Here is a 14,705-nt window from a genome sequence, read left to right on the forward strand (position 1 = left end):
GTGTGTGTGTGTGTGTGTGTGTGTGTGTGTGTGTGTGTGTGTGTGTGTGTGTGTGTGTGTGTGTGTGTGTGTGTGTGTGTGTGTATACATATATATTTTTATCAATAAATATCTGTTATAAAAGTCCATTATTATCACAGGCTATAGCAATTCAACAAAGTTTACATTTAAATCCCAGTGAAGAATTGAACATTTCCAATTTTGTTGACGATCTCATAAATAAAATGGACAAAATTGAAGGAGATACAAGGTACATTTTATGTTATGTTATATATTATTACATTTAGACAGATATCAATTATAGCGTGTAAATCATAGCGAACTATATAAAGAACGACTAAACATAGTAAAGAATCTACTTTCTGAGGATGGAGATGATCTTAACGCTATTATATCTCCTAATGAACAACGAGTAGCTGAAGAACTGGGTGTTAATGTCAGAGCTTTAGAATCAGTTCCTACTGCGATTTTCTGCTTTCTGAAAGCACAGAGACGCATAAAAAAGATACGAACTGATAATCCTCTCAGAAGAGTAATTCAATATGCCGTAAGTTAATCTTAAGTTATTAAATGATATTTTTCGTAGCGAAACTTATATAATAGATTAAATAATTATTTTCAATTTTATATGTATAGCAAAATATTTAAAAATGCTGTTTACATTACCGTGTCTTTGTTATTATTTTATAGATTTCTTTAGGGGGCGATACGGACACGATTGCTAGTATGGCCGGTGCAATAGCAGGTGCTTTCTATGGCTACGAAAAGTTCAGCTTACTGCTCTTATCGCATTGTGAAGAATGGGAACGATTTCAAGAAATAGCCGATAAATTGCTGGATATAGCAACATCCAATGAGATAAATAAACAAATAATGTATATTTAAAAAGTGTGTATAAATATTATATGAAAAATCATGGGAAAATTTTTATTGAAACGGTTTTTAACTTAAGTATATTATTATTGACAACTATAATTAATTACTAAACAATTTTATTAGTGCAGGAGATTGCATATTCAATATTTTTTTTATTTTATTAACATTATTTCTTTATAGGTTTCATCCAACAATTCTCTCTCTCTCTCTCTCTCTCTCTTTCTCTCTCTACATAGATGACATATTTCATACTAAATATCAATTTATAATTATAACATTTTATTATTTTATATTGTGTTATTTTATGTATTTCACATTCTCTTTTGTCTACGTGTTATTAACATATTTTATTTTTTATATATAAGAAATAAAGAATACATCTGGTAACTGAGTTATTTGGAAAATAAATCCGTATGACTAGTATTCATGATTTATCGTAATACTATTGTTTGCTACAAAGTTGAACTTACATTACTTATATAATCGCACTTGAATTAGACTTACAATAAAAGTAGAAAATAATATCGTAAGTAAATAATGGGGAGGGGAGAGACTTGTCAAAAACCGTTTGAATTCTTTCGCTTCAATCGATTCTGTTCTCTCATCAATCACAGAGATTTTAAATATAAGTATGGCCGCATGATCAGTCTGTAACTCTATCGAAGCACACTGTTATAAGTTTGTTGTACGCGTACGTCAATAATCCAATTTAAAAAATAATTGTATATGGCAATGATATTATAAACGATGTCTTATACGAAGTAAAAATAAAAATTTACCAATTGATCATCAATATAAAATAATTTTTGTTTTTTTAATAACGTCATATTTTTATCGCACATATAAGTTAATTTCAGAAACTTTTTCCCTAAAGTATCCAACTTATGATCACATTTGTATTCATTGCGAAACAGATAGACATTTAGATACTCTCAAAAAGAGACTCTAAATAAATAAGAAAGATAAAATTTTCAAAAATCAATTGGAGGTATCAGATAGATAAATAACTCTAAATCCGACTTATAAAATAATATTATATATCCTTGAACGTCAACTCTTGGATTTTCAGCCGCAGCTCTACGTACTACGCAAAATACAAATAATTAATTTAAAGATTGTAATATACTCTGAACAACAAATATGAACACAACGAAGACGTCATAATAACACTCAATAGGTCTCGTATTTAGAATAACATAGACAATACTCTCGAACATTTTAATTATAAGAAATGTTTGGGAAAGGCGCTTATGAAGAAGGTACGTTATAGTTGAACCATTAATAATTCATATGCATATAAATAAAGTTTTTTCTCCGACGATCAAATAAAAATTTTAAAGTTTCATTTCTTTGTAAAATATGTAAAATACATTGATAAATGCATAATCTCGTAATAGCGTCTTTACTTCGTCTAACAACTGTAGCGAAAGCCTACTGTTGTAATAGCAACAGATCTTGCGCAAAATTGCGAGAAGATAAAATATCTTCCCAAATATATATATAACAAAACAACAAAATATTATTTTATAATAATAATAATGGAAGTGGCATAAAACATGTTCTCAATTTTCATGCGCGATTTCTTCATTACTTTGAAATAGTCTCGTCGATAAAAATTCGTCGGAGATGTAAATACTCTCTAAAAATGTTAAAAAAACGTTCATTTCAGTATTTCAGTCTCTCTATTATCTTCAAAAATATTACCTATGTATATAAATTTCAACTAGCTGACGTCACCGCATGATACGTTTAATATTTCGACAATGATAGAAATTATTTGTGTCTTTTCGCATTCGTAAAAATATTAAGCAGCATCTAAGTATCTACAATTTATAAATTCTATTTAATTATGCAGTTATACTGAATATCTTTTGGGGATTTGACTTGATCATCATGTAGATAAACCATGCGTGTATATTGTTATTTTTTAGACGATCATTAGATATTCTTTAGGCTTTTTAATATGCATTATTTCATATCTTGAATTCTCAGGCAGAATTTGTAATCGAAAAATAAAATGATGCAGAAAGACAACCGAATACCTTTTCGAAAAAATTTGGAAGTTCTGCGATTATGATTCTATGGTGCAGTTTAATCAAAGACGCAAGCTAAAATTCGTACAAGACAATTTCCTATTCTAGCGCATGCTCTATGTCCTTGACTAGCACACTCTCTTCTTCTATTTTTTCGATTGTCTTGTCGTTCTTTTTTACCCGGCCTTAACATGTTGCAATCCTGATTCTCGCCTTTATATGCGATCCTAGGCGCATTGGACAACCTAGATGGATGGACCGCTGCGCTGCTCCGAATCTATAAATTTATAAAAGAAAATTTTCTGTTTATTATCTTCCAGCTTTATTATCTTCTACGATCAATATTATTATTAAATGTGAAATTAATCGGACATAAAATACGAAACACAATAACAGGCACACAAAATGAAAATTTGATTGATATCTTTACATAATAGTTTTAGAAGTTTAGACAGATAGAATAATGAAGAAATTTTCGCTCGATTAGAAATACGCATGCTTACGCTCTCATTTTTCGGATCCTCAGGATGTCTGAGTATTTTAGAAACGATATGAACACATTCCTCGTTAGTCAAGATACCACTCGCCATAGGACCGCTGACGAATTCTCGGTCATTCATAAGAAGATATCGCACACTGAAGCAGACGTCATCCGAGAGCACGGCTCTCTTGTTAACTGGCAGAGGTTCGACGCCTTGTCTTCTACACTCGGCTGCGGCCCATCTATCTAACGCATTGAAGAGGATAGACTCGCTAGTGATATTCAGAGTGTCGCGATGTGCTAACTGGGCGACTTCCTGGGCACTGAGCTCTTCAAAATATTCCTGATGCAGCACCTTTACTGGATTCGAATCGATTACAGTCAAGCACTTGAGCAGAAGATCGGTGCACATAGCAGCTGCAATGTGAATGAATTATGAATCAATTTTTCCGTACCGTTCAAATACTTTAGTACCAATCATTTCATTTTTATTCATCTACGCAGCCGCAAAATTGTTTCCAAAGAGATCAATGGCGCACCTATTATACTGGCATCATCTCCAGGCGGTGATGGTGTCGATGGCAAATTTGACGATCTGTCAAAATCTGAATCACCTTCCCGTAGCTCGTTCGCATAAAGTCCAAGACCCTGATAAATTTCGAGCACGGTCGATGGTGTAAGATGCTTCTCAAGATACACTACGGCGAGTCGCGCGAGTCCAGGACAAAGATACTGATGAGCTGCATCGAGCGTAACCCTGGCCGTTGATACTGATATAAAATTGACGGGCTCGTCATGAAGATATCTATATAACAAAATGAATCGATAGAAACAAAATATGTATGTTATGAAGTTTAAAAAAGAGAATTATTCTCCTATCTATATATGATTCTATTGCGTTTCTCAGCATTGCTGTTTATATTTTCAGAATTTCATTTTTGAACGCTCATATTCGATAAAAAAATATTAAAAACGTATAAACATATATTAATTATTCTTAAAATTGTGGATTAAAAATTTTTTTTGTTTTAAAGCTGCTCATTTTATACGTTGTTTTTTTGTTGTGCATTTGAATAACAATAAGATATGACGGGCGGTATTAAAGCTTATGACATCTTAAGATTGTATTTAAGACAAATATAAAAATTAATTATTCTTATATATCTCAAATATAAAAATCGATTGTGAATATTGGCCTTAGTTTCTGATGACTGTTTTAGTAAATGTGAGGAAGATACGAGGTAAATGGAAAAAAGAAAGTGTGATAATACCTGTTAAGAAAGTAAGAAATAAGGAAATGAGAATAAGAAAGGCAAATAAGAAATATTCTTTTAGGTACATTAGGAGATAAATTAAAAATTATTGAACCAAAACAGGAGATAACATTAAAAACTATACAATAATGAAAACTAATAATAATGAAAATTATAAAAAAATAAAATGTTTTTTTTATTTTATATTTTCTATTTCCGATAGTACTAATTTACAAAAACAAGAAAATATAATGACACTTAAACTTAACTCGGCTGTTTTTTTATTTTTATAAAAATACAATTAAAGAAATGTTTTGTTATAAGAATAATGTTTCATATTGTGTATGTACAGAGTGTCCAGAATTTAAATGTCAAAATTTCAGGAGCACATAGCGGATAAACTAAGAAAGTCTTGTAAAGATAAGCTTGTTGTATATTTAATTTTCGCTATTCAAGAAAATAAAATCTCAAAAAAATTTTTAATGTTCGATACCATCTGACCTTCTCTTATAAATTTTTTTATTTCTTTATTTTTTATAAGAGACAATGCAAAAAATTAATTCCTTATAATTATTTTTATTTTTTCTTCTTATTATTATTGTTCTTATACATGCGAACAGAAAATATACAAGATGAAAAAAACATATGATGAACATGTTTTATATATATATATATAAAATTTATATGTATCTATATAAACTGTATATTTAAATATGTAAATTCTTATATGAAAAATTTTATCTGATATATCTTTCGGTTTCCGTATTTTTAAAGATTATTTTCTTTTAATAAGAAGAGAATTGTACTTTTGAAACATTAATACTTACTTGAGAAAGTGATCAAATGCTCGCTTGTCAACATATTCCAATCGCAATAACGGTGGCGAATCTGTCAATGGAGGAGCGAACGAACCAGTAAGCATTGCCCGACACCATTCTGACCTTCTGGCCAATCGTTCCCTCTCGACGGAATATATCCACGAATCGCCAGGTAATCCAGCCTAATAATTTGTTACAATTATTATTACAGCGTATTTGTATATGAATGATAGTATGTATGATAGTATGTAATTCCAAATAAATTTCATGTTAGCAAGTACTAAAGTTCTTTATATATTATATAGTACTAATATTTTTTTGTAAAGAAAAATAATCCTATATTTTTAGATCTTTTTAATTAAAAAAAAAGGATTATTAAATATAGAACATAATACAGTACATATTAAAATAAAACTTATTATATATATGTATATTTGTGCACACACACACACACACACATACACACACACTCACACACATACACACACACTCACACACACACATATAGGCGCTATATATACTAAACGCAATTTCAAAAATATATATAATAATAGAAAAAGAATCCTTATTTCCTTCAGCATTTATAAATCAAGAAGGAGATTCACACTCCTTTCTTTATTCTCACACATCCATCCATTCTCTATATTGTCTATTTTTAAATCTAATCCTAATATATCAATCTCGGCATACAATACTTTCTCGTTATTCCTATCTTATCTATTTTCAATATATCTTTACTTATCTTTACTCTGCTTTTTTTTATTCTAAACAATTTTAATTCTCTTTCTTCTATTTCTATTAATTTTCTAACTTTTATTTATACCTACACCTCGCCGCTAAATTCTTATTTGTTATCTTTACGCAATCTTTAATTTTTATTTAATCTTCCTTCTTTATTCTCTGTCCTCCTCGATATACGGTACATTAAAAAATTTCCGATCTGATAAAAAAAGAGCAAGATTTCAAATTTCAATACTTGTCCAAAAGATGACATTAAAAGAAACAGAAAGAGTTAAATTTGATGTCATTTTAACGATTAGTTTGTTTTTGATAGTCTTCTAAAGTAATAATGGAGAAATCGAAAGAGAAATTGAAATCGCGCTAAAATTCCTTTATTTGAAAGAGAAAATTGCGGAACTTAAAGCTGAATTAGATTTATTGTATGGCTGCTTCTTCATTTCACGAAAATTTGTGAAAATTTGGTTTACTGAATTCAAACGTGGCAAAACATTTTCGATAATGATTATTTCAAAGAATGACCAAAGACTGCAATAACGAATAAAATGATCGATTGTCAAATCGTGGAGAGGACAATCGTCGATTAACTTTGAGACAGGTAGGTGGAGACTGTTAATATTATCTCATACGAACGGGCACAATATTTTAATGAGAGATTAGGTATAAGATAGCGCTGAGTGCACATTGAGTGCCGCATTTACTCACTATTGATTAGCAATTGCGGATTTGCGATGGCGAAATTGTACGAACTGTGTACGAAGTATGAATTAATTATTACATTCATCGTTTTACTTTCTTGGATTATGTTGCGAAAAAGTTTCATTTAGCTGCAAAAATGTTTTCATTTAACTAAAAAAAATGTTTCTTAGTCAGCTCGGAAACTTTTCAATCTACTCTCGTACTACTCTTTAGATCTCTTGTCCTCTAATTCTTTCTATAATTAGTGCCAAATACGACACCGTCTAATCAAGTTCCAAATATATAATAATAAAAGTATATAAATGTACTTTTTTGCTAGTATCATAGAATTCATTTTATTTACGAACACTCAAATTTCTAATTAATCTAAATTATATAAATAAAAACATCTTGTAAATGAAATTTATACTGAAAATTATATTTAACTCTATTTAAAAATTGGTATTTATCTTTAGAATATACCTCAAGTATCACGATATTTTGACCCTCTGTGACTTGCAAACCACTCTCAGGTTCCATAAGGGGAATTCGAGACATATCTGCAAGATTCTTGTGTGAAGTCTTCGTAGTCAACGATGAAATCAAGATTCTGGAATAGATTTTACACTGCAGTCCTTGAAATTTTTCACGCCAACTCTTAGTCTGGATGCAAGAGAATTGTGAATTGCCCTCTATACATACAATGAATATAATTGTATTTAGGCATTAAGACGCGCGTAAAGAAAAATAATTTAATTATTAAAATTTCTTCATGAAACAGAACTATTGCAAGTAAAAACACAATGCTAGTATTATTTTTATCTTATTAACTCATGGCACATTGCCATGAAAGTGTAAAGTTTTCACCCTTACGTTTTGAAATCATAGTTCTGTTAAGAGTTTTGGATTATATTTATAATAAAACAAAAGGAAAATTTCTTAATAATTTTTAAAGAGTTCCAAAGAGTTTTAAAGAATTTAAAGAATTATATATATAATAAGCGTGGATTGTAAAAAGTGGGGTATTAACTTTATACCCAATATTAGCACTGAATAATTTTAAATACATTATTTGATGTCTTTTGTCGAGTAATATACATTAGTTATCTAATATTTATAAATTTTTAAAAAATATTTTTAAAGAATAAAAAATTTATAAATATTAGGAACTATAGTACTCGTCTCAAAAGACATCAAATACATTATCGATATCAATATTGGATAAAGTTAGCACTCCTTTTTAAAATTTACTTTTAGTGTTATACCTAATAAACGGAAGTCTTTCTAAAAACTATATACAAAAACTCCCTTCTTTTGGTTCAATAATCCGGAACGCTAACAAAACTATGATTTTGATAAGGATGCCACTTTATCTATTGCCGTACTGCATTTTTAAAAAAATCTATTCTTTATCAGTTACCGCAAACAGTGAATCATTGTGCATTTTTTATGGAAATGTTTTATTTTTAATGGCACTATCCATGATTCACGGAAACATTATCTCAAACCAGCTCTGTCAGATTCGACTTTTTGTGCGTTTTATCAATCATTACCGTTTACTTTACATCGACTGCCGTGCCAATGTTACGAGACATACAGTATCTAATTCACACATGGGTTTGGCAGTATTTGCGGAAGATAGGATTTTACTTCAATTAGTTACTGATTTTTTAGTGTAGATAGCGTATATAAACGTATATAAATTTTTTAGTTTTATACAGGGAATGGAAGAGTAACTAGATTATTACTTTTTATAATAATAATTTGATAATAGTTGCAATTTTAAGACTGTAATGATAACTAACTTACTAAAAATTTATCGTATGTTATAAAAATTCAATTAAACATTTGAACCCCCCCCCCTCCCCCCCCCCCCGATTAGAGTTCTCCTCAATAATTAAGTTAATAATTTTTAATTGGATTCTAATGTGTTAAATAATAGATTGATGACAATATATATAAATTAAAAACATTTACTCATCGCGTAAGGATTGGTCATAATAATTTGGAACATTAAATATTGAATCACATCGACGAGACAGTCCAAATGTCGTCCATTAAATTACTAGATTTACCAAAGTGATAACAATAAATTAAAATTTGTAAAATTAAAATAGGAAACTTCATCAATTAAAGTACTTACACATAAATCGTAGGTGGACGTATCTTGTGATGTTACTAGTACGCTTGTCATAGATCAAATGAGGAATATAGGTATGTCGAACAATAATACGAGAGGACACTAAATAGACGCTAATGAAGAGGGGGAAACATCAAGTCTTGAAAATAAAAGAAGTATATAAGGGATCTTAAAGTTATGTGTCATTTTTTTACATTTAAATTATTTTTTCTTATTTGTATAAAAATCATTTTTGATATCAATCAATTTGTTTAAAAAAAGTTTTCTTTGTTTATTATAAGCTTTCTTTTTTTTCAGATTTATCTTCGTCGCTCATATTTCTCGATTTCTACAAAGAAAATTACATAAGAAAACATAGAAATAAAACGATTCCCATGCGGTAAAAAAACCTCGAAAATTTCTATCCACCTTTAAATAGCTTTAAAATTAATTTTGAATGAAACGATAATTTCGTAAACATGATTTTTTAATCAAATCGAATGACAATTAATTTTTCTGATATACTTACATATCGGCGCGTTCATACATTGTACCAATAAGAAACTAACGAATAAAGTTATCGGATCAGAACACAAACATAAAGTTTACTAACGATCGTATGTACTAATGCCCTGTCACAACGTGGAAGATGCACGGTATACTAATGACATCGACACCAATATAATATGAGTGACGATCACTATTAACACGAGTGAGATGCCGCTCTATTGACAAAACAGTGAAGAGAACGTTTGATAGCAACTCGTATACGCAACTAGTTGTAACTCTAAACTTGACAAAGACTTGTTTAAGAGATGTGTCTCTGTTTAATATTATCTGAATTGAAAAATATACATTATGTGAATATATAAAATATGCATAAGTAATAAAATTGATTGCTTAATTTGCAAATTTTAATTTTATAATTCTCATCAATAGGAATCAATAGGCTTTTCTTTTTTGTTCTTTAAAAGAAACAAAATCAAATAACAATGCCATTATGCGATAATTCACTGATTGACTACGATTAAGTTCATTTCGATGAACTTTCTCCTTTTTTTATTTTTCAAACAAATAACTTTTTGCCAACTATTATGACATTAACGTAACGTTGCCGAAAGAAAAATACTTCGTTTATTTATCACAAGCGGAAGAGGCGCAGATACTTGACAAGAAATTCAGAGAACAACCCTTTCGGAGCGAAAAGTCCCACTATACTGACAAATCAATCGATCTCCTACTTCCATCCATAAATGACTCATTGTCAGATCTTCTCAGAGGAAACAGTTAATGTAAATGTGTGTGCTAGCATTTCATCGACTGCACCTACGATTGTTTATAAACATTGACCGAGAGAGAGGGACCACAAAAACGACAGGAATGCTCAGCTCCGCAAAGTAAAGAGGGGCCTTATCAATACTTCGAAGCTATGGGCTGCATTGTAGGAATTGGAGGCCGAGACCGAAGTTTGTTTATCCGTTCCGAAACTCGTATCCAGTGTCGAAGAATGCAGCATTAATAGGGACATCGTCGAGATCGTGCAAAGCTTTCTTGATAATAAAGTTGAACGAACGAATCGACCATTTTTTTTCGGATAATAGCTTGCTTCTTAAAAATTGTTTATTTCAGAATATCTGCTGTTGTTGAGTTTTGTTACTAAAATAATTTTTTCAGATCAATAACGCACGATTTTTTACCTCGATCGAGAACAATCCTTTCTTCTTTTTCGAAATTAACATCAGACAAGATCAATGCCAATGCCATTTATATACATATATGCGACATAATTTGATTATGAGAACAAGTGCGCTCTTTTATACTCTATTTCGCACTCGTAAATTTCCGGTTAGGACGATTCCGTTGTCGCAAGGAACGCGGATATGCGCGCTCTCGATCATTCAGGGAATTGAGAGGTGTTAACAGTCGAGACGTCGTGGTACGAATGAATAATTGCTATGTGTTAACCATTTTGCGATTGAATGATCTCTCAACGATACAGGAAGATACTAATGATATTCAGAACGGTCGTGAATGAATCCGTTTGAAGAATCGAAATCGCAAGGTCGCGTTGCAGTCTCCGGATGAAAAAATATGAGATAGGTGTACATCCATAGAAAAGATTTCCGAATCCAATGCTATTATTCTTCGATCTATCATAAAATATAGGACCGACATAGGAATAATCATATTTATTTGTTGAAAAAGGAATGTTTTATTTTATTCTTAAATGAAAAATTCTTAAATCTAGAATAAAATGTGATCAAGCACATCAGTTCCGTGTGAAATCATTATGATACCAGCATCGTGCGTTATAACATTAAGTAAAGATTTATTCTATAACGTAAAAATATACATATATGAATTTAAATTTATATATTTTATATTGATTTTATATTTTATATTGATAAGGACTTGAATTGAAGGGTCAAAACATTTATTTTATTTGTTTGGTTACATTCACACGAAAATAAAGAGTTGTCTGTACATTCGAACAGCTGATGTAGGCTCTGATGTGCTTTTTTATATTTTTCACTGATATAAACTTAAATTTATTTAAATAACAAATTTCAACCTACCAGAAATTCTGATATACAGCTTTTCAATTGTGTCTTGAAAATGTAGGTTTTACTAATGTTAAATTTTATTAACTTAATGTTATCGGACGAATATCGCTCGCGGCAAGAGTGCACAATGGAAGAAACATTTATGTTCCGAATTTTGAAGAGAAGAAAAGATGAAACGTCAAGTATCATTATATTAGAAATATGCGAACGAACGCGTGAGTCATTGTGTTCGAGCAGAATGTTGCCATCGCGAATTAGTGCAAGTATCCCAAACTACATCAATAAAGATTCACATTTCGCAGATTACACATCGCGCATAAACGTGATACACGGTATGATACATATTAACGTGACACTAATTTATAACAAAGTGGGGCATCACTGCGTATCCTATTATTAAGCATCGCTCCGCTATAAGAATTTCAATGTACGCGTGTGTTTATAGCTGAGGAGTGGCTCATTGTGAACGGTCATCACGAGTACTCGTAAAGCTCGTAAACATTATTGATTGTGCGTATTAACTATACTAAATGTTATGCCACTTATAAGGAAAAATTGTACGAATATTGCTTGATTTTAAAGTTATATATAAAAGACAAAAAGATTATTAAAACAAAATGACTTATTAACAAATGAAGGTTGTCTCTCTTATCATTTAGAGCCATGATTGACAACGCTGAAAATCTATAGTTTACGTGCACTAAAGATTTCCAATCAATTTTGTAACTCAGTCAATATATAATTTCTTAAATTATTATTGCAAAAATAAAGTAATATAATCGATTGATAATGAAGATATTTATACCAATTTTGCAATTTCAGAACGATTGTGCGATAAAGATAATATCTTTTAGTTTACATTGTGTGATAAAGATAATATTTTTTTAATTATGGGAGATATGATAAATATTATATTTTGTATTGTTTGCTAAATTTATTTGATATTTATTTTATAATAAATATTTATAACAAAAAGAAATTAAATATAACTTGAAAATATTCTTCATAAAATTTTTAAGTGGCACATATTCACATAATATAATGTAATTAATTCAAGCGTGGAATATTATGTATGTATACGCATATATGTATGATATAATATTTACATGATCGAGTCCCCCCGTTATATATCTAACATAAATTGTTGTAAATATCATGGATGAAGCACATTATATACAATAGTAGGTTGTAATGACGAAAACACGTCGATGAATATTCATTTTTATAAAATTTGGGGAAGTTTGGTTTTGCAAGTGAGACACGTGCAAGAATAATTTAAAAGAATTTTTATCGGAAATGAAGAAAAGAAAAGGGAATAACAAAAAAAAATTCTAGGAAAATAAAGCATAATTATTAAATAAAGCATAATTATTAATCATGAAGTTATAATGTGCCCGGGAGGAGCCTCTCGTATCGCTCTCTACGAAGTATGTATATTCGACAAAAGTTTGTTTTTCTGTAACATGCAGCCGCGGGGCAGCGGGTGCAATTTAATTTAGCGTAACTGCAGCGACATAGGGTTAATGCGAACTGACGGCTATGCGAGTAACGATAATTAACTTGAACGAGTACCCGCTCGGCCTTTTAATCCAATTAAAATTAATTCTTTTATTGCAGAGACGCGCGCCCGTATTTCAGCAAGATATATTGGCACAATGGATAAAGAGGGTCGAAAATTTTACAGATTTTTTTAGATCCACCATCATACTCATGCCATATATCAACGTCATTTGATCTATTAGAATTTCCAAACAATAATAAAATATTAAATATTTAAAATAACTAATAATAACAAGAGAATTACGTTTAAGTTGAAAAACACACGCATACATATATTGAGCTTAATAAAAAAAAAAAACGATAATTTTATATCATTAATTCTTTTTTGATTTATAATGTTGCGCTAATTTATGTCAAAGAATTATCAAGTAAGACGTAAATAGCATTGGATCTATGAACTCTCTCGTTCGCACAATGGAGTCTCCTTTTTAAAAATATAACAAAATGCTATATATTTATATTTTTAATATTTCTGAAATGCTTAATCATAATCTCAATATTTCAAAAGTATTTTTTAATTTAACAAACTCGTAGATATAAAAAACATAGATATTAATCTTTTTTTATATTAATACAATGTTAATTTAAATAAAATAAAATGTTTTATGAATTATACATTTAAATAGTACTTTCATATTCTATCTAATATATGTAATAATTTAAATAATAATTTAATATTTTATCTTTACATATTCGATCTTAAAAATAATTTCGCTTGCGGTGCTCTAGCGGCCCCTTCTTGACGAATTTCTGGATTCGCCAACGATGAATAACCAACAAAAAGAAATTATATTCCAACTATAATATAGACTGCTTACTGCAATTATCTAGCGCGATCATCAGGGTTCGCTAATTGAAGATAAGATGCGACAAAGATCTCCCTTTTATTCAAGTTCACCCGCATATATGACCGGTTTTCAAATGTAAAGCCAAATTGCCATCTTTAAAAGTGCTTGCTATTACTAATTATATACAAGTTGATGCTATAATCTATGTTGATCAAGTATTTTTCAGTTCGGTTAAGCTTATAAGTTTTGAATCCTTTAAATCTGAAACCCTTTTTAATTCTATATATATATGTGTGTGTGTGTGTGTGTGTGTGTGTGTGTGTGTTGCACGGAAAGTTGCACGATGCTTGAGTATAAATTATCGCATATAAATTGTTCCGAGAAAAGAAATGCAAGACACGTATTTAAAGTAAATTCGATTACAACATTTTACGAAATCAATCTTAGGAAATATCTTTATGTAAAAAACTTAAACATGATGAGCAAAAAAAAATTGTATATATTAAATAAAACAATTTGAAAAATTTTTGTTTTTAAAAAATAAAGATTTATAGATAAAAATGAATATATTTTTTATATCCTAAAATTAGATCCTAAATTGTTTTATTACTTAATAATTATTTACACTGATATTATTTTTAAATTATTTAGATGAAACGATTTATAACTTTATCTTTTGTCTTAATAAATTAAAATAAAATCATCTTTATCTTATTCCATTTTAAATGATTTATCTTCTGTATTTCTCTCTCTCTCTCTCTCTCTCTCTCTCTATATATATATATAGTAGAGAGAGT

The 14,705-nt window shown here is 29.7% G+C and overlaps 2 protein-coding genes across 2 annotated transcripts in view; one reads left to right on the top strand and one right to left on the bottom strand.

The window, feature by feature from the left end:
• LOC105617581 (poly(ADP-ribose) glycohydrolase ARH3-like) overlaps window positions 1-913 on the top strand; it is a 3,096-nt gene extending 2,183 nt beyond the window's left edge. The window contains exons 3-5 of the mRNA XM_012199138.1: window positions 141-250; window positions 319-547; window positions 691-913. Coding sequence (XP_012054528.1) covers window positions 141-250; window positions 319-547; window positions 691-885 — 534 coding nt within the window. The 3' untranslated portion in view covers window positions 886-913. The remainder of the gene's footprint in view (window positions 1-140; window positions 251-318; window positions 548-690) is intronic.
• Window positions 914-2,967: 2,054 nt separating this feature from the next.
• Window positions 2,968-14,705, bottom strand: part of LOC105617582 (BTB/POZ domain-containing protein 6-B) — a 15,139-nt gene continuing 3,401 nt past the window's right edge. Inside the window, exons 2-6 of the mRNA XM_012199139.1 lie at window positions 7,361-7,569; window positions 5,471-5,643; window positions 3,930-4,195; window positions 3,413-3,807; window positions 2,968-3,186 (exon numbers count right to left, since the gene is read on the bottom strand). Coding sequence (XP_012054529.1) covers window positions 2,968-3,186; window positions 3,413-3,807; window positions 3,930-4,195; window positions 5,471-5,643; window positions 7,361-7,569 — 1,262 coding nt within the window. The remainder of the gene's footprint in view (window positions 3,187-3,412; window positions 3,808-3,929; window positions 4,196-5,470; window positions 5,644-7,360; window positions 7,570-14,705) is intronic.

Source organism: Atta cephalotes, assembly GCF_000143395.1.
Source record: "Atta cephalotes unplaced genomic scaffold scaffold00013, whole genome shotgun sequence".
NCBI lineage: Eukaryota > Metazoa > Arthropoda > Insecta > Hymenoptera > Formicidae > Atta > Atta cephalotes.